Source organism: Rhodamnia argentea, chromosome 2 (assembly GCF_020921035.1).
Source record: "Rhodamnia argentea isolate NSW1041297 chromosome 2, ASM2092103v1, whole genome shotgun sequence".
Lineage (NCBI taxonomy): Eukaryota > Viridiplantae > Streptophyta > Magnoliopsida > Myrtales > Myrtaceae > Rhodamnia > Rhodamnia argentea.
Window position 1 is genome coordinate 915,948 of NC_063151.1, and position 21,034 is coordinate 936,981.

At 38.9% G+C, this 21,034-nt stretch overlaps 2 protein-coding genes across 4 annotated transcripts; both read left to right on the plus strand.

Annotated features, from left to right (window-relative positions):
* Positions 1-689: 689 nt before the first annotated feature.
* LOC115732424 (patatin-like protein 2) lies at positions 690-8,255 on the plus strand. 3 transcript variants are annotated; one of them, XM_048275321.1, is made up of 7 exons: positions 690-949; positions 1,239-1,420; positions 1,517-1,703; positions 1,824-1,985; positions 2,212-2,511; positions 2,646-2,821; positions 7,894-8,255. In XM_048275321.1, exons 1-7 carry the CDS (start codon positions 815-817, stop codon positions 7,970-7,972), a joined length of 1,221 nt encoding a protein of 406 aa, XP_048131278.1. In that variant the 5' UTR covers positions 690-814; the 3' UTR covers positions 7,973-8,255. The 3 variants fall into 3 exon arrangements, with proteins under 3 accessions (XP_048131278.1, XP_048131279.1, XP_030518923.1); XM_048275322.1 differs by lacking the exon at positions 7,894-8,255 and adding an exon at positions 2,935-3,013; XM_030663063.2 differs by lacking the exons at positions 690-949; positions 1,239-1,420; positions 1,517-1,703; ... (1 more) ...; positions 2,212-2,511; positions 2,646-2,821 and adding exons at positions 5,565-5,964; positions 6,294-6,475; positions 6,571-6,757; ... (1 more) ...; positions 7,175-7,474; positions 7,599-7,774.
* Positions 8,256-17,764: 9,509 nt separating this feature from the next.
* LOC115731619 (patatin-like protein 2) lies at positions 17,765-20,118 on the plus strand. The gene is made up of 7 exons (XM_048275324.1): positions 17,765-17,980; positions 18,296-18,477; positions 18,573-18,759; positions 18,874-19,035; positions 19,260-19,559; positions 19,684-19,859; positions 19,972-20,118. Exons 1-7 carry the CDS (start codon positions 17,846-17,848, stop codon positions 20,048-20,050), a joined length of 1,221 nt encoding a protein of 406 aa, XP_048131281.1. The 5' UTR covers positions 17,765-17,845; the 3' UTR covers positions 20,051-20,118.
* Positions 20,119-21,034: the final 916 nt, after the last annotated feature.

A 21,034-nucleotide genomic window follows, 5' to 3' on the forward strand; every position in this document is an offset into this window, starting at 1 on the left:
ATTTTCTTCCTTCGAGAAACCAAAAGTCTTCTCTAATCTTTAACGTTTTCTGCGGATCGAGAGCTCGATTTGCAATTTGATTGGGTCTGACCATTTCCCGTCTCTTGTAATTCTTATGACAAATTGTTTCAAAACCGTCTTCATCAATCAATCTCAGATGGTTTTCTGACTCAGATGGATGAATTGCGTTCATCGATCATCCGGGGCCTTTCATGAAACGACCGAGTATTCCCCGCCTTTATCGGACCTTTAGTTTAATGAAAACTAGAGTAAAGAATGGTTTTCCCACGCGGTCCATCTTCGCAATGCACAAGTCATTGTTCATCATATTAGAAAGTCTAAAAAACAATTTAACTGAAATCAAGTCCAAAGTTTGTGGCACATAATTGGTCGATCGCAAGTCACTACACCCAAGGGGAAAAAAAAAAAACAAAAGAAGATTGATCAAAGAAAGACCTAAACTCGATCCTCAATGAAAGACATTGAATGACCGTCTCACACAGCCTTTTTGAATTTCTACTTTTACACATGGTCCCAGTACATGAAGACTCTAGGTCCAACTTAAACAATTCCAAGCAACTTTGAACGAATCGGGTCAAATTTGAATCGTAGCGTTTCCTACAGAGATGCGTGGGATTGAGAGACCATAAATACGCATGGCTCATGCATTGTAAAGCAATTCCCGCAAACTAGCTCTTTCTCCAAACTTGATACACTTGTTCAAAACGATTTCTCCCCGACAACTCTCAAAGCCACCAAAAGTACATACTTGTTAGTACTTCCTTTCATTCGTCTCGTTTAACTCGAGTTGCAAATGGAAAGGGCAACAAATTTAAACCTTCATCCTCCAACTTACGGAAATTTGATCACCATCCTGAGCATCGATGGTGGTGGGATAAGAGGCCTTATCCCCGGAACCATTCTTGATTTTCTAGAGACTGAACTTCAGGTGAGCATGCTCGTTAAAATTTATGTCATCTTCGATGTGCATAGTGATTTTGTTAACATGACAAGACTTATCAATTATAGTGAATAGAACAATATTCCTTGGATTTATTATGCAGTTAGACAATTTGCATGTAGTTCTCGTGATGCATTCATTCATGCATGCATGTCCTAAGCAACTTTTAAAAGGACGACTATTTTTGGTAAATAAAAAGTACATACAATCAATCTTTATGCAACCTATGAACCTGATACACCAATCTCAAGCTAAAAATGTTCAATGAATTTTGCAGAAACTAGATGGCAAAGACGCAAGAATTGTGGATTACTTCGACGTTATTTCTGGAACAAGCACAGGCGGCCTCGTTACAGCCATGCTAACCACTCCCAACGAAAAAAACCGTCCTGTGTTCGCCGCAAAAGACATCAAAGACTTCTACCTCAACCATTGCCCTAAAATCTTCCCTCAAGACAGGTAAAGAAAAAACTCTAAGGAGTTGCTAACCTCTCTTCATAGTTTAATTATCTCTTAACTGATCGACATTAATAGACGTGCCCTAAAACTATGCAGTTGCCCTTTCAAACCGGTTACGAAGATGATCAAAGCCGTGGCGGGACCAAAATACGATGGCAAATACCTTCACAAGATCGTGAGGGAGGAGCTTGGAGACAAAAGATTGCACCAAACATTGACAAACGTCGTGATACCGACGTTCGACATCAAGACCCTTCAGCCAACTATTTTCTCTAGCTACCAGGTCACTCATCGCTTCACCATCATCTTGAAATTTTAAGAGTACCTCTAGGTTGTTGAGGATATGTAGATAGATGAACGCTTAAATGGATTATCAACCATATTCTCGTCAAATTGTCGCCAGGTGAAGAAAGATCCTAGCGTGGATGCCTTGCTCTCCGACATATGCATTTCGACTTCGGCCGCACCGACTTATCTCCCGGCCCATAAGTTTGAAACCAAGGACCCAAGTGGCAAAGTGAGAGAATTCAACCTCATTGATGGTGGGGTAGCCGCGAATAATCCGGTAAATAATTATATTCTCCTTAATATATGTGAAATCTCAAACGCGAATTTCCTTCAATAACATCTTTCACAAGCGATTTAAATTTCAATAAACTACGTCAATAATTACTCGACACATAACTTAATTGGATCGGTCTATCTTCTCCAGGAATAGTACTTGCTGAGATTTCTTTTTAATAACGCGGAGTACTAACTAAGTACATATATATGATATTTGGATTGTGTAGACATTGGTTGCGATGGGAGAGGTGACCAAGGCAATCATGGGAGGAAGTTCAGACTTCTTCCCCATAAAGCCAACGGATTACCGAAGGTTCTTGGTGATCTCCCTCGGGACCGGTACTAGGAAGGCCGAGGGTAAATACACGGCGCATGAAGCAGCCAAGTGGGGAGTGTTGGGTTGGTTGACCAGCGGCGGTTCGCCTTTGATCGACGTCTTCACTCAAGCTAGCGCCGACATGGTCGACTACCACCTCTCCGCCGTGTTTCAAGCCCTACACCTCCACGACAATTACCTTAGGATCCAGGTACATCTAATCTCTACAAATATTCATTGGAAGGATTCCCATCCAAAAATTATATATTACAATATAATATGGTCGCACACGTGATTATTTTACACTGATCGTTGCCTTGTCGTGGCTTTTTTTTTCTTTTTCAGGATGATACATTGAGCGGTGTTTTATCGTCCGTGGACGTGGCCACAAAAAGGAACCTGAATGACTTGGTCAAAACTGGTGAAGCATTGTTGAAGAAGCCGGTCTCCAGGGTTAATTTGGAGACAGGGGTGTGCGAGCCCACGTCCAACCAAGAGACCAACGAAGAGGTTTTGATAAGGTACACGCATTAGCCATCCCAAATGACTAATTTCGCGATGATTTTACTATTCATCACTTTTGGCAATTCTAGATTGGTTTGACCATTGTAGCTTCCTTTGATATATATTGCAGGTTTGCTAAACTACTGTCCCAAGAGAGATTGCTTCGCCATGCAAGGTCGCCTCATGGACATGCCAATATACCGAAGTGATTATAGTCGAGGACAGGCCAATTTTCTCCCGTATATTTGCTGGATTTGTAATTTGAAGATTGCAACAAAGTATTTAAGCTTTGTCGTTTCTTTTTGATTTTCCTTATGATTCTTTTGTTCATGAATAAAACCCTTTGGGCCTAGGGCTAAGATAGACTTTTCATTTTTTCAATAAATCCTTGGGAGGCTAGGGATGAGATATATTTTCTGCAATACTTGTACGCTTTTTTTTAATGGAATAAAGTTCTTATTACTATCATGAATTAGAATAATAAGTACTTTGATTCAATGAGAGTCACATCTTCACCTTCAACGTTCGCTGAAACCTTTCATATCACTCAGTAAATTTTAGTGAGATTATTAACACAGCCTATTGCTTTTTAAGGAAATGAAATCTTTCAACCAATGCGCTATTGAAGTTTGCAATACTACAAAATCGACATATTAAGCGTTCTCACATAATAAGTGAATAGTGAGTATGGCCTATGGAAATATCTTTGTGCAATTTGTCACATCACTTGATATGCCAATTTCATGTATTAATTTTAGTCTAGCTAACCTCACTTCTTTTGGGTACATGCTTACAACTTCTTCATGAACATTCACCAACCTTACCATGCTAAATGACATTTAAAACTCAGCTCCACCCCCTAACCCCTAGCTCCAAACCCTTGTGCACCTATTCATTTTGGAAGAGATCCCACTCTCACTTCTTCGATTTCTCTAATTAAGAATATCCTTCAGTATCTGTCGTTTAATAACAAGGTTAATAAATCATAGTAAAATGACCTAACCAAGTAAAAAGATAATCACGTAATGTATTCGAATGCCCGATATATTAGAACTCAAATGTAACAAATTCCCTTTACCCATTCGATGTCTGCTACAATTAAGAGGCGCCATGTCCCGACACCAAAAGCCTGGCAAATTTTTAGGTAAAATGGTTTGTCTACAGTGTTATTGCTTATTAGAACACGAGTCATAAGTTAAGATTTTAGTATTCTCTCGTCTTATCCTATGCATGTTATTTCCCCTATTTTCTACCCCTGTGTTTCTATTATAAAAGAAAAACTAGCTATAAAAATTGCATACTGCAAATTAATTTCATCCGTTCTGAAATATTTATTATGCTTCCAATATCATACGAATTGTCGAATAATCCTCCTCAAGTACTAGAGAGAAACGTTTTGTGGATCTTCAAGTAGAATACGGGCACATTCTTTTGAACTATTCCACCTTTATACTTTGACATGATAAGCTCCTACAATTACTAGTCATTATTACAATAAGCCAAAATAGATATTTTTGTCCGGAAATGGGAACAAACTAACCGAAAATAAAAATCAACGTTTCCTTTTAGAGCATTCAAAATCAAAAAAAGGGACCCGTACGTCTTGACTCAATCACACTTGCGCTCATTTTCTTCCTCCCAGAAGACAGAACTCTCCTCTCATCTCTAAAGTTTTCTGAGAATCGAGGACTGGGTTTGCAATCTGATTGGGTCTGACCATGCCTCATCTCTTGAAATTTCCATGACAGAGCATTTTAAAACCGTTTTCATCAATCGATCTCATATGGATGCATTGCATTCATCGATTTGTCCCTGGGTCTTTCCCGAAACAACCGAGCATTGGCCACCTTTTGCGGACCTTTAGTCGAATGAAAGCTAGAGTTTGAATGGTTTCGCCATGTTCGTTGTTAATACATCGTGCATTTAATCTTGCGAGGAAGACAAGGTAACCCCGAGGGCAAATTGTTTAGCAAGTCTAAGGAGGTGAATGAAAACCATTTTGTTTCAGAAATAGATTTTTAGCTAAAAATAGTTTTTTCTATTTCTATTTCTATTTCTATTTCTATTTCTAAATGAGTTTTTGAGCAAAAAAATGCGTTTAATAACGACATAAAATTTCTGATTCTAAAATAGAAGTTCGGCCGGCAAGTGGGCAGTGGTGGTGGCGGCGGAGGTCGGCGGTGGTGGCGGTGGAGGTCGCCGGTGGTGGTTCACGGAGGTCGGTGGCGGCGGTGGCTGCTACCGGCCGTGGGCTGTGGCAACGACGGCTAGCGGTGAGGGGGGGCAAATTTTTATTTCTATTTCTCTGAGTAGTAAAAAAATTTTGTTTCTCATTTCTTCTTCAAATTTATTTTTGAAATAGAAATTTATTTCAGAAATAGAAAAATAGAATTAAGTTACCAAACAAGTTTATGTTCTAAACCTATTCCAGAAATATGTTTGGAACAAAAACGTAGAAATTGAATGGATTTCATGCTCTCCCTAAGCAAATTGTTTAGCGTGGAAAATGTAACTGGTCGATCGCAAGTCGCTATCATGGCCAAGTGCAAGTTTCACTCTTTTATGGCTATCTAACTGTGTTCAAACCTACAAGTCTCTGAATAAGTCGCACCAGAACTTCGCTGCTTGCTTTGGTGACTGAAGACTGATCAAACAAAAACCCAATTGCGATGCTCATTTGACCATCGAGGGAAGCCTTTTGGAATTTAGACTTGTCAACATGGTCACCGTACACAACATGAAGAATCCAGGGCCCAACTTAAACAATTCCAAGCAACTTCGCACGATTCCGGTCAAATTTGAGTCGTAGCGAGTGAAGATGTGAGGGAAACGAGAGACTAAATACGCTTGGCTCATGCTTTTTAAAGCCATCGCACAAGCTAGCTCTTTCGCCATACTTGATACACTTGTTGAGAAAAATTTCCTTCTTTTCCCTCTCTCTATCTACTCTCAAAGGCACCAAGAGTACATACTTGTTAGTACTTTCATTTCGTTTCGTTTGGTTTCGTTCACCTTGATTTGCAAAATGGAAAGAACAACGAGTCTACCCCTCCAGCCTCCAACTTTCGGAAATTTGATCACTATTCTAAGCATTGATGGTGGTGGGATAAGAGGGCTTATCCCCGGAACCATTCTTAACTTTTTGGAGACAGAGCTTCAGGTGAGCATACTCGTTATGAATTTTGTCATATCCATTGTCGGTATATTTCACCAATCTTGTTAGTGAATTCGCATACTTCACAATCTTTAGGGGTTTTTGAATAGCAATAAAGATTTTTTTTTTTATCGATTATGGTGACAAAACAATATTCCTTGATTTATTATGCATTTAGATGATTTGCATGTAGTTCTCGTGATGCATGCATGTCCTAAGCAAATTTTAAAGGACGACTGTTTTCAGTATATATAAAGTACATGAAACCAATCTTCACGTAACCCATCAATATGATACAACAATATCGAGCTAAAAATGTTTTAAGAATATTGCAGAAACTAGATGGCGAAGACGCAAGAATCGTTGACTACTTCGACGTTATTTCCGGAACAAGCACTGGCGGCCTCGTTACTGCCATGCTAACCACACCCAATGAAAACAACCGCCCAGTATTTACCGCAAAAGACATCAAAGACTTCTACCTCCGTCACTGCCCCAAAATCTTCCCCCAAGACAGGTAAAGGAAAAACCTATAGGAGTTGTTAATCTCTCTTCATGGTCTAGTTATCTCTTAATTGATCGAAATTAATAAATGTCCCTGAAACTATGCAGTTGCCCTTTCACACCAGTTACGAAGATGATCAAAGCCATGACGGGACCCAAATACGATGGAAAATACCTTCACAATGTGGTGAGGGAGGAGCTTGGAGACAAAAGATTGCACCAAACATTGACAAACGTAGTGATACCGACGTTCGACATCAAGACCCTTCAGCCAGCCATCTTCTCAAGCTACCAGGTCATTCAACGTTTCATCATCTTCTTGAGATCATAAGACTCTCTCTAGGGTTTTGAGAATATGCGGACAATGAACTCTTACAAGGAGTATCAACATTATTCTCATCAAAATGTCGCCAGGTGAAGAAAGATCCAAGCGTGGATGCCTTGCTCTCGGACATATGCATTTCGACCTCGGCCGCACCAACTTATCTGCCGGCCCATAAGTTTGAAACCAAGGACCCCACTGGCAAAGTGAGAGAATTCAACCTCATAGATGGTGGCGTAGCCGCAAATAATCCGGTAATATCATCATATTGCCATATAATTTGATTGGTTCATTCTATCGTCTCTGCAAAAAGAGTACTTGAATATCGAGAGTTTGCTTTTAAACAAGGTGTGACAATGACAAACTTTCTATGATATTCGGATAGTGTAGACATTGGTCGCGATGGGAGAGGTGACCAAGGAAATCATGGGAGGGAGTGTAGACTTCTTCTCTATAAAGCCAATGGACTACCGGAGGTTCTTGGTGATCTCACTCGGGACTGGTACTCAGAAGGCAGAGGGGAAATACACGGCACATGAAGCAGCCAAGTGGGGAGTGTTGGGTTGGTTGACCAGCGGTGGTTCGCCATTGATCGACGTCTTCAGTCAAGCCAGTGCGGACATGGTCGACTACCACCTCTCCGCCGTGTTTCAAGCCCTACACCTCCAGGATAATTACCTTAGGATCCAGGTATATCTAATCTCTACAAATATTCACGTAAAAGATTCCCAGACAAAAAATACTTCCACAAAATATTGTCACGCATAGGCCTGTTTTATGCTGATCATTACCTCTTTATGGCTTGATTTTCCAGGATGATACATTAACTGGTGTTTTATCATCTGTGGATGTGGCCACGAAAATGAACCTGAGCGACCTAGTCAAAACTGGTGAGGCATTGTTGAAGAAGCCGATCTCTAGGGCTAATTTGGAGACCGGGGCGTGCGAGCCCACATCCAACCAAGAGACCAATGAAGAGGCTTTGAGAAGGTATATGCATTAGCAAGCACAAATGTTTAGTTTCGCAAGGATGATGAATGTACAATTCATCACATTAGGCAATTTCAGGTCGGTTTGACTAACAAAGCTTCCTTCGATATGGATTGCAGGTTTGCTAAATTACTCTCCCAAGAGAGACTGCTTCGCCATGCAAGGTCACCTCATGGACATGCCAATAAACCGAAGTGATTATAATCGAGGGCTAGCGACTTTCTTGCATGATTTGCTGGATTTGTAATTTCAAGATGGAGACAAAGTATTCATCTTTTTGTTAAATTTTGTCTTCATTAGAATTCTTTTGCTCTTGAATAAACCGTTTGGGCCTAGGGCTAAGGTACACTTTTCTATTTTTGATTAATCCCTTGGTAAGCTAGGGCTAAGATAGATTTTCTCTAATTTCTTTCTCCATTATTCATCAATCATCGGACACGGATGGTTGTAAGCTAATTTTCAAACGAATAGATTCTCATTACCTTAACGGTTCCTATTATAATTATCTTGTCGTATAAAAAAGGGCCATATGGCACATCGCCGCAAAAACAATTCCATGGTTTGACCCTATGACTTAATTGATAGACTTTTTATCCGGTTAGGATCTTAACATAATGAAGTCAATAATTACCCGTACCATCTAAGTGAAGGTCATACAGAGACAAACGGACAAGACAAGCAGGTGAAATTTTTTCAGTCGTGGAGAGAAATAAAATTATATCAACTAAAATACCGCAAATTTCCTTTCTAGCAGGAAGTAAATTAGATAGATTTCGTCATCACTAGCTAATGTCATGAGTGAAGATAATAGAAGTGAAGACCGCAAGCGGAGTATATGTCATCTTTTATGTGCTCCATTCTAGTTCTCATTAGTTCACAAACTAAAATATCTCAACTTTTGCTTGAATACATATGGAAAGGCACCCGATACTCAAAATGCGGGCTTACAAAGGAAGCACGCGTGCATTATTATTCTAGGCGGGTTTCAGAATTGCGGAATTAGGGTTACAAACCGCATAGACCTCGTATCTAACCTCGATGTGAGCCACAAAGATAAAGACGGAGCATTTTCACTTCGGTTCTAACCATCGGAAGACACATCATTGTTGGAACCACATGAAACCTCACATATCATCGAGCCATGCATAAACAACCTAAACCCAATTGTAAGAAGTGCTATCTCCATTTCTCAGGACCCACTTATTAACTTCTCCAGTACAAGAGTTACTTTCCCCATTGCAAGAGGACCAGTGGTTGGTGGATAAAATAAAAGAACCTTGGCACGTACATTGCCCGCAATTATCAGTAGCATTTAATTTCCCTTTACCATTCAATGTCCAACCATCTTTGAATTGCCTTAGAGGCACACTCAGAGAGTTTTGGCCGTCAAGCCTCCACATGGGATCACCATGTGCAAGTATGCACAGTCAAGGCCCCGATGAACTCAGAAGACTGGTGGATAAGGAAACAATTTGATAATGAATGCACCCTTCTATTGACCCTCTCGTTTCTTGAAGATCGGTCCTGAACTTCTTAAAAGTGATAGCATTTGACCTGTCACTTTAAGCTCCTACGGCTGCTTTTTCTGGCATCTGGTTTATCCTTCTGCCTAACAATTATATAAGGGAAGAAAAAACCAGAGATGGAGTCGTGAAACGTGCAATTCAGTTTTGTTGTTTAATGAACTATATAAAAACAGGCAGGACGGGATGAGATGAGCTTTTCCGGTCAAAAACGTGCACATTGTCTTCATTAAATCCCAGGCGCTGTTTTTTTTTTTGTTGCATCTGATGGATATGATGGGAAGATTTTTCCTCATTCTATTAATTTTATGTTGTATATAACTCGGAAACTAATCAGGATCTTATAAATAAATCAATGCAAAAAATAAAATAAAATAAGGATGAATGATAAAAGATACTAAAGATTATGTGATTCAGTTCGAATATCGATACCTACATTCGCGGGGAGAGCTAGCAAGAACAATCCACTATAATCGGAAAATCAAAATTACAATCACTCAATACGCTAGTATTTTCTGTACCTAGATTATATCCAAGTCCAAAGTATTTATAAATAAACAACTCAGATATAAACTCACGAAGCACAAAATTTATCTCGTTCGAGACTCCTATGTGCAATCAACAGGACATCACCGTGCGCGCACCTTAGCTTCGCTTTTCGTCCTTCGTCATACGAAGTTACATGTACGCAGCTTCTATTCTTCTTGTGCGGCACACCGTGGAATCTGTTTGTGTGCTCATAAAAGAAAGAAACCCTTCTTTCTTTTTATCTCTTTATTTCTTTCCTCTTTGACCAAGTCTTGCTTTGGACTGGGAACCATCGAAAAGCTCTTCTCTGATGAAGACGTTCCTCGTACGTCACGCCCAAATCTTGATCAACAGTCAAACGTGGATATTATCTTTTCCCTTTCCAACATAACACAAATTCACAATATCATAGGAAACGTTGGCTACTTCGTTAGATTTTCAGTGAAATTCTAATCCACATAACAAAGTGCACACGTGCTCAAACTCAAGATATATTTAATAATTGGAAAAAAATCACCAAAAACCCTGAACTATGTCAACCGTAACACATTTACCCCAAACTTTTTTTTGTGACACCAAAAACCCCAAACTTTTACTAATGTGACACATTTACCCTAAACTTTTTCTTGTGACATCGAAAACCCTAAACTTATACCCGTGTGACATATTTACCCCAAAATATTTTTTTTGTGACATCAAAAATCTTAAACTTATATCTATGTGACACATTTACCTCAAAATTTGGGATAAATGTGTCACATGTCTATAAGTTTGGAGTTTGTAATATCACAATAAAAAGTTTGGGGTAAATGTGTCACACGAGCACAAGTTTGGGGTAAATGTGTCACATGCATACAAGTTTAGGGTTTTTTGTGTCACAAAGAAAAATTTGGGATAAATGTGTTACAGCGAGCATAGTTTAGGGTTTTTGGTGGCTTGTTTCCTCAATAATTCTCCACCTTGGTTCGAAGTTTGAAGCCAAGTCAATAGTATTCGTCATCCATGCTAACTCTCCTAACGCTCCAAAAGGCGCTCCCCCTCTATAGAAGCCAATTGTGCTCAAGCATAACTTGATTGAGTTTCGTCAAAGGAACATGCTTAGTCATCATGTCTGCTGAGTTCTCTGTTGTAGCAATCTTTTTCACAACAATCTTATCCTTTGCTAAGACATCTTGGATGAAGTGATACCTGATGTCGATATGCTTCATTTATTCGTGATAAACCAAATTATATGCCAAATAAATCGTACCTTGGTTGTCATAGTATATATCAACACTTTTCGTTTCTAACCAAAGTTCAAGAGCAAACCTTGTAACCATATCGCTTCTTTCACTATAAAGATCAGTACCATGTACTCCGCCTCGGTCGACAACAAGGCAACGTGGTCCTGTAAGGACGCCTTCCAACTAATTGCACCACCTGTAAGCATAAATACGTACCCTTCTAATGGCATGCACTCATTCAAGTCACATGCATGATCAAAATCCACAAAACCAGTGGTTTCTCTGCCATTACTGTTCCTCCAGTACACCATACCAACATATGTTGTCCTCTTTAAATATCTGAAGATCTAGTTCATAGATTCCCAATGAGCTTTACTAGAACGCTTCATATAACGATCGACTACACTCACCGCTTGTGAAATATCAGGCTTGGTGCATACCATAACATACATAATGCTACCCACGACACTAGAAAATGATATACATATCATTTTCTAAATCTATCGTCAGGATGTGTTTGACAAAGTGATATCAACATGGCCAATTATTAACAAGTTAATGCATCTAGCTGTTCACTTTTATAAAGTTTATAAACCTAAGTGTTCACTTAAGAAAAAAAAATAGCACTCGCATGACCATTCGCAAAGTTATTGAAACTTGTACGTACTTAAACAACCATAGCAACCATTAGCCCAAACCAACAAAATCAGCAAAGACAAATGCAAAGAGAGCATCTATTGTTGCTACAGAAACTGTTACAGACATTAATGACTTGCATTTATCATCTAAAAGGAAAAAATAATGCACAAATTGCATCACCAATATCCAAACCCATTGCTCATTCAGTAAAATCATCAAGAACACCATTTCCACCAAACAAATGCAAAATCATTCAAGACAAATGCAAAGAACATATGTTCTTGCTGCAGAAACTGTTGCAAACATGATGCAAGTCATTTATCATCCTTTATAAGCCAAAAGTTATGTACAAATTGCATCATTAATATCAAAACCAACCATTGATCATTCAATGAGATCATCAACCACAAAATCAAGCACATATGGCCACTCATGTCTATCGAACCGACACTCCAAAACAAGCCACTGTCATTGCTCGGTTTGAAAACAACATCTAACAACTAATAGTCATTGCTCCAAATACTAAAACACATTTCATTATTCTTATACTATGGAAGACTCAATTGGTTCTATTGAGGATTGATTTTGCGTATGAATACAAACCAAACCACACCCGTTAACAACAAGACAAGCAACTCTCCAAAAATATCCCTTTGAACTTTCATCCTTGACAATTGTTTTTTCAAATGGCTGATCAAAGATTCCAGACCCTTGATTTATGCTTGCATTGAGTCAGCATTGTCCAACTCATCCGGCAACATGGGTCGAGCTTCGTCACATCCTTTCAGTAGCTGCAAGATGACCTTTGTTGCTTGGTTTGGAAATTTTCCATCGACCCTACTGAAATATCTACAATTGAAACCTTCTCTATAACTAGCACATCCAACGAACCTTCTCTCGGGATTACTTCATGTCCATGATGTTCTTGTTGGACTTCGTAGCCCACAATAGCAGCTACTTTGACTTCCATCTTCGCTTTGCTCGTAAAATCTTGACCCGCTTCTCCTACTTCTACTTCCCATTGTGAATATAATGAGATGAAAAGTTCCCAATTGGAAGAATTTCAAACCGGTGGTGGAGTTAGCGTTAGGGTTCTTCAATGATTTCTTTTCGATTTGCCCCAATTTGTTCAATAAGTCAAGTTCTTCTTCAATACGACTTCGTTTGGCATCTCTAATGCCGACTTTAGCTTCCAGGCGAGCCACGTAAGATGGTTTAATATTAAAATAAGTCCACGTCGGATTTTCGGCAAGCCAAATCAGCGAGTGGGACTTAAGTGAACATTTTTTTTTTCAAATTTGTGGTACTCAAGTGAACGAAAAAAAAGTTATGGCACTCAAGTGAACGTTGTATAAAAATTATGGCACTCACGGTGTACTTATCCCCGACATGTTATGACCTAAATTCTGCATTACACTGAAACATTTCCTGCCCCCAAAATAGTCCCCGTGCCTTCAGTTTATTATTTGAACCTATGTCTTTCTTGTGGCGTTGAAAGTCTCAGCAACAATTCTTCACTTGAAAGACCTCTCGTCATCAGCTAGCCATTATGGTTCAGCTCCCCTTTAAAATTTGAACTTTTCAATCAATTTCTTGGACTGAAGAATCTTGAGTCAACTTAAAGCAATTCCGACCAAGATCGTGAGTGGGATTCCGGTCCAAGTTTGAATGAAATGCATCTTAAAATTAGTCGCATCTTATCCAAGACGAAGGCCAAAGAGATATCACTAAACATATTTGAAATTCGATTTTTTCCTCATCTCTCTGTCTGTCTCTCACAGACAACGCTAATGTTTTGTTTGAATAATTAAGTCAAAAAAGAAAAAAGGAAAAAAGAGTCCTTCACATCTATGGAAAGGTTGAAGAGTTTGCCCCTCCAGCCTCCAAGATGGAAACCTCGTTACCATTCTCAGTATCGACAGTGGAGGGATAAGAGGGCTTATCCCAGGAGCAGTTATCGCTTTCTTAGAGTCTGAGCTTCAGGTTGTCATAAATCAGTTTGCTATCTTTTCAATGCATGAAGTACAATGTTTTATCCCTGCATGCCCCTTGCAACTTCTGATGACTTGACCAAAAACATATTTTGTGGACTATCGCAGAAACTAGATGGTGAAGATGCAAGACTTGCAGATTATTTCGATGTTCTTGTCGGAACAAGAATAGGTGGTCTTGTCACCGCCATATGGCCATATTGGTGCACTATTGTTTCTTAGATGGCCGTGTACTAACATAATATATTTTTATACTTAGAAACCACAATTGCCCGTTCGCTCCTGCTACGAACATGATGAAGGCAGTGACTGGTCCAAAATATGATGGAAAATACCTTCATAAGCTTCTCAAAGAGAAACTTGGTAACACTGCACTACATTATAAGATTTTTTTTTCTAATGTGGGCTACATTAATTAATATTGTAATTTACCGTTTTTCGGGATTGGTTTAATAAGGTGACATATAAAGATTTTTAATTAGACTAATATGCTGTGTGGTTCGAGTTGAGGCCGACCGGTGATAAGAGGGCTTAGCTGAAAACTTTATAAATAATGCTCAAGTCGATCTTCTAACACTACCGCATAGAAACAACCTCACATAAGTTTTTAAAGGGTCGAATGAACATGAGCCCCAAAAGTTAAAGTGGAACCGGATGGGTAAAAAATGGGTTACATAGTTGAACCCATTTTCGACCCATTAAATCATTAGTTGGGTTGGGTCACGCAATCACAATAACTCCAATTGAAAATAGACCTCAATATTAGTTTATAATTTTTAATAAGTAAAATAAATGAAGAAAACTAAAATTAAAAAAGATGAAAATTGTTCAAGAGGTAGAACAACGCCAGCTACTAGTCGCTATCGTACTCCGCCTTCCTTGCCATATGCCACTTCCATCCTTCGCCGGTCGCCACCGATCGCCGGACTTCAAAGGAAAAGAAAAGGAAAAGAAAAGAAAAATAAAAAGAAAAATAATTTTTCAAAAAATTTGAAAAAATTGGAAAATATATTTTGAAGAAATTAAGTATTTTTTTTAAAATTATTTAAAAAGTTTCACTAAACTTGTATTGCATGAAAGTGTTTTAGCAACATCATTTTTTTAAAACTAATTATAAGAAACAAGTATTCCATAATTTAGTTAAATATATAAGTGTTTAAGTAATATGGGTTGGGTTTGGTATAGGTCGCTAGATTTGTACCACATGAAAATAGGTCAAAACGAGTTAAATGGGTTAACATGGATCGAAACATTTTCAACTTGACACAACCCACCCGTTTGACACCTTTAGATGTCATGTTTATGGTGATTTCCACATGTGCTCCACATGGTAGGATAGAGAAATTAATTTAAAAAGGCCACGTAGGATAAAGAAATAAATTTTTTTTTGTTTTCAGTTTTACCTTTTTATAATCAAATTCTATTCTTTCTTTTTTAGTTTTTAATTTGATTTATATAAGATTTGGAAAAGAAAATATTACAAAATGCCACATATCATAGAGAAATTAATTTTAAAATGCCATGTCCGCATTTTCCATTAGGCGGATTGATGGTTCTAAAGGAAGAACTCGATTGCACAAATTTGACAAGTTTTAGGACTTAATTGTATAATTTAAAATTCCAAGACTCAATTGCACTTTTGCGACAAGTTTTATGACTTTTTGTCTGAATTTATAAATATTAAACCACGCCACTTCTATCGCCTTAAGCTTTCGAACAGGTTGACCGTAGTTCCATAAAATCTTTCATAATATCGTAGTAAGAGATCCTAAGTTCAAACCTTTCTAGACCCATATTTGCTTCCCCAAATGAATATGTCAACACTTAGTACTAGGCAAAAAGATCAAACTAAGCATGAGGAGGAGTGTTGGAATATATAAATATTAAACCAGGCATCTTCTATCAGCTTAAGCTTTCAAAGTAGTTGACCATAAAATCTTTCACTTCTAGTGCACTTATTTCAAAAAAAAAAAAAAATACTAATAAGATGCTTGTTTCATATAGAAGTGGTGTCATTATTGCCAAGTCATTAGCGTTGCCACGTCATCATATTGCCATGTCATAATTTCATGTCATCACATCAATGTTATTTTTAGACTAAATAGAAAAACATCAATGTTAAGTAGTTATTTCATTTTTAGGCTCATATAAATTAGATTGCATGTCATATTAGAACTAGGTTACACATAGATACATCTAGATAATTCATAGTAACTATACATTGCTTAGTGCATTGTGGTTTGCCCTATTTCTAATAACTTTGATTATTGAGTACAAAATTATCTAATTGCACACCCACATGATCACCCATTGCATGTTGAGCATTAGGGTTAAGATTGACCAAGACTGTCTGCCAAATGTTTTTGAAAATAAATAAAAAAAGATACCAAAATAGAGTCAGATTATGTAATGTAATCAAGTTTTCGTATCTATAAATATTTGGTTCACAGAAGTATAGTTTTCTCTAGCACTTTACATGGATATCTAATCGACCTATAATAGATCAATACGAACTCCAAATTGAATTAATTTGCATGTGAATTGATTAAATCAAAACCGCAAAGTTGCAATTCATGTGGGCTTGATAGAGTCCGCTGTAAGTTTAATAAATCATTAGCTTTCCTTTTGGTGATTTACCTTTGGGAATGTCAGGATAGCTTGCCGACTCTACTTAGGACTTGAGTTAAAACTTATAGAGGACTTAGGCGTTAGCTTTCTCTTTTCAAAAATTATTTATGTCTGGCAACACGGAGGTAAGGTACACCCCTAACATAAAGTGTTATAGGGGGCAAAGTGTTTGCTAACCCTTTGTTTTGTATGGAGGTCTTGAGAATGAATGTATTATAAGCACCTGTGCATGCGTTTACTATTTTGTCACTACACTTTTGCACACACACCCTATCATCGAACTTAAACCGCAATTACGAAAATATCTAGGATGGTATTGAGAAGCATACGACTTCAACAGCGAGACCGCAATTTCTTGGTGTTGAAAGTGTTTTTATCTTTATCCACGAGACTTCGTAATCGTAGAATAACGTATTGACTGAGTCGGAGTTAAGAGGACCCGACTTTAGTACGCGAGACTGCAACTAGTCGGATCATGCTCTTGAGCCATGTATTAAGCCTTTTAGCTGTAGGCGTCAAACATCACCACTTCATAATAGACCGGGCCTTCTTGCAATTCATCACGGGCTGAATTTCTTTTACGGACTCAAACTCGAGACATATATTAAAGAAATGAATGTAGATTAAAATATTTCGGATTAAAGTGGCAAAATCGCAATATGTTTAGGACTTTTTAAAAAATTTCCCTCATTTCTCATCTCTCGAAAATTCCATGACAAACCATTTCAAAGTCGCCTTCGTCAATCAGCCGGTCGCCAATTGTTCCCAATTCCTATGGACTGATTGCACTCATTAAATGGTCCCCCTTTGCTGAAACGATTGCGGATTCGTCGCCTTTTGTGAACCCTTTATTACATCAAAACTATAGTTGGAGTTGTCTTACCATCTGGTCCACGTGAGCAATGTGCAAATCATTGTTCACCCACCGTCTATTTAATCTTGTGAAGAAGACGAAGCTAACCCCGAGAGCAAGTTGTTTAAATACTGTAACAAAATTAATCTAAATTGAGCCCTTGGTATTTGACATGCTGCTGGTCGATCGTTAGTCAATATCATGGCCAAGCACAAGTTCACTCCACTATACAGCTCTCAAAGCTGTGTTCAAACCTACCCGTCCCCCAGAAGTCTCACCAGAAATTCTCCGAATGCGTTAGCGACTGAAGACTGATAAAAAAAAGACCTAAATGCGATACTCACCGAAAGCCATTCAATTGCAAAGTGGACGACGCCCTTTTGAGTTTGGACTTTTCAATATGATCTCCGGACATGAAGAATCTAGGGTCCAACTTAACCAATTCCGAGCAACTTCGTAAGATTCCGGTCAAATTTGAATCGTAGCGTGAAAATGCGAGGGAATGAGAGACTATAAGTACGCATGGCTCATGCATTGTAAAGCCATCCCGCAAACTAGCTCTTTCTCCAAACTCGATACACTTGCTCAGAAAAAAATTCTCTCCGACAACTCCCAAAGCCACCAAGACTAAGAGTACGTACTTGTTACTACTTCCTTTCGTTCATCTTGTTTAACTCGGGTTGCAAATGGAAAGAGCAACGAGTTTAACCCTTCAGCCTCCAACTTACGGAAATTTGATCACCATTCTGAGCATCGATGGTGGTGGGATAAGAGGGCTTATCCCCGGAACCATTCTTAATTTTCTAGAGTCAGAGCTTCGGGTGAGCACGCTAATATGATTTTTGTCGTATCCTTTATCGACGTATTTCACTAATCTTATCAGCATATTAGCATGCTTCACAATCTTTACAAATTTGTGCATAGCTTGTGTGTGTGTGTATATATATATTCGTTAGATTTATATGCACTTAGACGATTTGTATGTAGTTCTCAGAGGTCTTATGCACGTATGTCCTAAACAAACTTTAAAAGGACGACGGCTTTTGGTATATATAAAATACATGCAACCAATCTTCACGTAACCCATTAATCTGATACAACAATATCAAGCTAAAAATACTTTGCGAATTTCACAGAAGCTAGATGGCGAAGATGCAAGAATCGTGGACTACTTCGACGTTATTTCTGGAACAAGCACGGGCGGACTCGTTACTGCCATGCTAACCGCTCCCAATGAAAACAACCGCCCTGTATTCGCTGCAAAAGACATCAAAGACTACTACCTTAATCACTGCCCTAAAATCTTCCCCCAAGACAGGTTAAGAGAATACATAGAGGAGTTGCTAATCTCTCTTCATGGTTTAATTATCTCTTAACTGATCGAAACTAATGAATGTCCCTTAAACTACGCAGTTGCCCTTTCAAACCGGTTACGAAGATGATCAAAGCTGTGGCGGGACCCAAATACGATGGAAAATACCTTCACAAGATCGTGAGGGAGGAGCTTGGAGACAAAAGATTGCACCAAACATTGACAAACGTCGTGATACCGACGTTCGACATCGAGACCCTTCAGCCAACTATTTTCTCTAGCTACCAGGTCATTCATCGCTTCACCATCTTCTTGAAATTTAAGAATATCTCTCGGAGGATATGTAGATAGATGAACTCTTAAAAAGGATTATCAACCATATTTTTGTCAAATTGTCGCCAGGTGAAGAAGGATCCGGGCGTGGATGCCTTGCTCTCGGACATATGCATTTCGACCTCGGCCGCACCAACTTATCTCCCAGCTCATACGTTTGAAACCAAGGACCCCAGTGGCAAAGTGAGAGAATTCAACCTCATCGATGGTGGGGTAGCCGCAAATAATCCGGTACATAATTATATTCTCCTCGATATATGCTAAATCTTGAACACGAATTTCCTTCAAGGACATCGCTCTTAAACGAATTTATTTCGATAAACTAAGCCAATAATTACTCTACACATAACTTAACTGGATCAGTCTATCATCTCCAGCAATAGTACTTGTTGAGACTTCTTTTCACGTAACGCGGGATAATAACTCATTATATATATGATATTTGGATTGTGTAGACATTGGTTGCGATGGGAGAGGTGACCAAGGCAATCATGGGAGGAAGTTCAGACTTCTTCCCTATAAAGCCAACGGATTACCGGAGGTTCTTGGTGATCTCACTCGGGACCGGTACTAGGAAGGCCGAGGGTAAATACACGGCCCATGAAGCAGCCAAGTGGGGAGTGTTGGGTTGGTTGACCAGCGGCGGTTCGCCATTGATCGACGTCTTCACTCAAGCCAGCGCGGACATGGTCGACTACCACCTCTCCGCCGTGTTCCAAGCCTTACACCTCCATGATAATTACCTTAGGATCCAGGTATATCTAATCTCTACAAATATTCCCATAAAAGATTCCCAGACGAGAAATATTTCCCCAAAATATTGTCACGCAGAGGCCTGTTTTATGCTGATCATTGCCTCTTTATGGCTTGATTTTCTAGGACGATACATTAACTGGTGTTTTATCGTCGATGGATGTGGCCACGAAGAAGAACCTGAACGACCTGGTCAAAACTGGTGAGGCATTGTTGAAGAAGCCGGTCTCTAGAATTAATTTCGACACCGGAATGTGCGAGCCCACGTCCAACCAAGAGACCAATGAAGAGGCTTTGATAAGGTATATGCATAAGAAATCAGAAATCATTACCAGAATTCACGATTTATTACTCTCTTTTTTTCCATTTCTAGGTTGGTCTGACTAATAGAGCTTCCGTCGATATGTATTGCAGGTTTGCTAAATTGCTCTCCCAAGAGAGACGGCTTCGCGATGCAAGGTCGCCTCATGGACATGCCAATCCACCGAAGTGATTATAATCTCGGGCTGGCGACTCTCTTGCGTAATAATTTCAAGATTGGGACAAAGTTTTCTTTCTTGGTTTTTCCTTATGATTCTTTTGTTCTTGAATAAACCCTTTGGGGGGATGGGACTAAAATAGATTTTGTGCAATTCTTTCTATTGTTGCACCAATCATTAGACACAAATGATTGTAAGCTAATTCTCTATGGAGTAAAATTCTCATTACCGTCACGAATTCTTATTATAACTATTTCGCTGGGGTCAGAGTCATAGACAGATGCGTTAGTTCACATCTTCCATCTTGTCTTATGGAAAATGGCACATCAACTATAACTTAATTGACAATGGCAGATGTTGAGAGATGATGTGGAAACGCTAACGGATCTTGCAAATAAATCACTACGAAATCGCCAGAAAAATTACGATGAACAATAAAGGACACTAGATATTTACGTGGTTCGGTCCGAATATCGATACCTACATTCACAGAGAGAACCAACAATATAATCCAATATAATCGCAAAAGCAAAATTACAATCGCTCATGTACTCTAGTATTTCCCGCACCTAGATTAAATCTAAAGTAAACCCACAAGTAATATCTCGCAATCTCTCACAGAAAATTCACTCAGAAAACTTACAGAGAAAATTACTGGGTTCAAACCCAAACAAGAGCTACGTACAGATAAGACCAAAGGACGTCTTTGTACGTCCGTTTTCTTTTCGCTCAACGCCTGCTCTTTCACTGTGGCTTGAAACCAAGAACCCTTGAAGTCCTTCACTTGTGTGGCTGCATCTAGAGAGCAAAACATAAAAGCACCCACATCACTTGTATTTTTTTTTTCTCTCTTGCTTGTGCGGCGTTTTCTGCTAGAGGAGTCCTAGCCCTTTGGGTCTCTATTAGTGCCTTTTAAAGGAGTCAACGAAAACAAAACCAACTTTGACTGGGACCGACAATATTCTTCTTGGGATTGGAGTTGGACACCCACTTTATGC

What these genes read in the sequence shown, in the direction of transcription:
- LOC115731619 (XM_048275324.1), top strand. Translation starts at nt 17,846, where the DNA reads ATGGAAAGAGCAACGAGTTTAACCCTTCAGCCTCCAACTTACGGAAAT. An exon ending in ATAATTACCTTAGGATCCAG is followed by an intron (nt 19,560 to 19,683) that starts GTATATCTAATC and finishes TTGATTTTCTAG; the next exon opens with GACGATACATTAACTGGTGT. An exon ending in AATGAAGAGGCTTTGATAAG is followed by an intron (nt 19,860 to 19,971) that starts GTATATGCATAA and finishes TATGTATTGCAG; the next exon opens with GTTTGCTAAATTGCTCTCCC.
- LOC115732424 (XM_030663063.2), top strand. Translation starts at nt 5,659, where the DNA reads ATGCTTTTTAAAGCCATCGCACAAGCTAGCTCTTTCGCCATACTTGAT. An exon ending in AAAATCTTCCCCCAAGACAG is followed by an intron (nt 6,476 to 6,570) that starts GTAAAGGAAAAA and finishes GAAACTATGCAG; the next exon opens with TTGCCCTTTCACACCAGTTA. An exon ending in ATAATTACCTTAGGATCCAG is followed by an intron (nt 7,475 to 7,598) that starts GTATATCTAATC and finishes TTGATTTTCCAG; the next exon opens with GATGATACATTAACTGGTGT.